This window comes from Myotis brandtii, unplaced genomic scaffold (genome assembly GCF_000412655.1).
Source record: "Myotis brandtii unplaced genomic scaffold, ASM41265v1 scaffold633, whole genome shotgun sequence".
NCBI classification, from domain to species: Eukaryota; Metazoa; Chordata; class Mammalia; order Chiroptera; family Vespertilionidae; genus Myotis; species Myotis brandtii.
Genome location: NW_005370423.1, coordinates 3794962 through 3797080, shown reverse-complemented (window position 1 = coordinate 3797080; position 2119 = coordinate 3794962). Strand labels below are relative to the sequence as shown.

The 2119-nt window shown below is 61.1% G+C and overlaps 1 protein-coding gene across 1 annotated transcript in view; it reads left to right on the top strand.

Moving 5' to 3' along the window:
* The window catches only part of GPT2 (glutamic pyruvate transaminase (alanine aminotransferase) 2), a 30418-nt gene that overhangs the window by 21872 nt on the left and 6427 nt on the right, over positions 1–2119 (top strand). Inside the window, exons 6-8 of the mRNA XM_014528411.1 lie at positions 1363–1399; positions 1599–1712; positions 1998–2117. Coding sequence (XP_014383897.1) covers positions 1363–1399; positions 1599–1712; positions 1998–2117 — 271 coding nt within the window. The remainder of the gene's footprint in view (positions 1–1362; positions 1400–1598; positions 1713–1997; positions 2118–2119) is intronic.

Below are 2119 nucleotides of genomic sequence, written 5' to 3'. Positions count from 1 at the left end.
GCGCCCGCGTCTGGGCGCTGAAGAGTTAAGGAGTGACGTGAAGTCCCCTTTGCTCCCGCTTTCCCGACCCCGGTCCAGATTCGCAGCATAAACGCCGACAATTTGCCGCACGCCTGGTGTGGCCTTCCCCTGGGTGGGGCTGTGCTATTGCTCCGGCCGGGTTTTCTCCTGTTCTTGCATTTGCAACCTCCTCCTCGAGGTTCCTGTGCCGCAGCCGTTCAGCGTGGGGCTCGGGCTGTTTTTCTGAAAAACGCTGGGATGTGTGTTTTTGTGTTTCTTGGAGGCGCTATTGCCCTGGACCTGGAGGCCTGAACAGGAAATGCCACATAAAAACAAAAGCAAGAACTGTTTCCAACAAGCTGAAAATCACTCCTGATTTTGCATATTTTTCTTAAAAAGCAGAAAGCACAGTCCTGCCGTTTTGGTCTCTGGGCTGCGGGCTTCGCAGGCCTGGCTGCGATTAGGATGCCGCCCGGGTGCCGAGGACGAGGGCTCCCTCTCCTGGGTTGAGATGAACTGGGTCAGGGCCGAGGACGCCTGGAGTTCATGGTGGCACCTGCTGCTTGGGGCCATCAGCTGCTCGGGCCACGGGAACCCTGCAGCTCCGACACCGGGCGGCAGGCTGTCCTGGTGTGTCTGCTCCGGCTCCTGGAGGGGGGATGAATGTTCTGGCCGGAGCGGCGCCTCCATCCGGGCTGTTCCTTAGAATCACAAAGGGGGCTTTTTAAAATCCAGGCCAGGCTGCACCCCAGAGTCTTGGGGGCATCAGTATTCTGAGCAACGGTCTCAAGGAAACCAGCCACTGGCCCCCACTCCCAGGAGCTCTGCTCTGATTGGCTGGGCTGGGCTGGGCTAATTTGCATTTCCAACAAGCTCCCAGCCAGCCGCTCCCAGCCAGCCGGTCCCTCCCTCGGGGCTGCAAGTCCTGCTGCACCCCAGGGCGTCCCCGCCTTCCCTGTGCAGGTGAGAGGGGGTCCATGTGCACCGGCTGCCCGGGAAGAAATAACCGTTTCTTACTGTGTGAGTGCGTGTGACCGTGAGCAGGTTTTACAAGGAGTAACTTGGTGAGCGGGCAGGGCCCCCTGTGCTCTCTGGGGTCTGAGTGTGTGAAACGCAGGCAGCTACCGGGAGATGGGTTGTGGCAGCTAGAAATCCACCTGGAGCACCCAGGGGTGCTGCCCCCCACCCCCACCCCCCGAATCCCAGAACCCTGGGCTTGCGTCAAGGAAGCCTGGTCGGCCCTTGCTTGGCGGGACACTAGTGGTCCCTTCCCCAAGGAACTGCTTCGTTGCTGAGACAGTTCAAGTCCAAAATACCAGCTGAGTCACACCACGCTCATGAGGCTCAGCTCTGTCCTTTCAGGCACATTCTTGATGTTCCTGCACAGACAGGAGAGTCGGTATGTTTCTTTGTGACAGAACATACTCGACGTACTGCTTTGCATCAGGTACATACGTCTGTGCAGATAACGATGTGCATATACGTCTGTGTGGATTACACCCCGTCAGGCACAGCCACGAGGGAAGGCGGCCCTCGCGGTCGCAGGGAACGGGTGTGACGCCCGTCACTGGGGGAGCTCTTACTCGGGGGCACTCTAACCAGCACAACCTGCGTTCTGGCTGTTGGTTCCAGGCCAGGTGCAGAGCAGGAAGTGCATAGAAGACGTGATCCGCTTCGCGTGGGAGGAGAAGCTCTTTCTCCTGGCGGACGAGGTACGGCGCGGCCGGGGGGTCTCGCTCTCCTGGGGGCGCAGGTGCGAGGGGCCGGGACCGGCCCGGGAACTGCTCGCGTCACTAACCTTGGAAGGAAGGAACCTCACTCTCCCGGGTGCCCCTGCCCGGGCTGGGGGTCCTCCGTCGCGTCACTGGTCACACGAGGCGGGAAGGAGGTCTGGAGCCCGGGTGGGGGTTCGTGTGGCCCGAGGCCTCTGCTTCTGGAAGGTTCCGGGGGCCGCGCTGCTGGTCCCGGAAAGCAGCCGAGCGCGCCCTGTCCCGCAGGTGTACCAGGACAACGTGTACTCCGCCGACTGCAGGTTCCACTCCTTCAAGAAGGTGCTGTCGGAGATGGGGCCCGAGTTCTCCAGCAACGTGGAGCTCGCCTCCTTCCACTCCACCTCCAA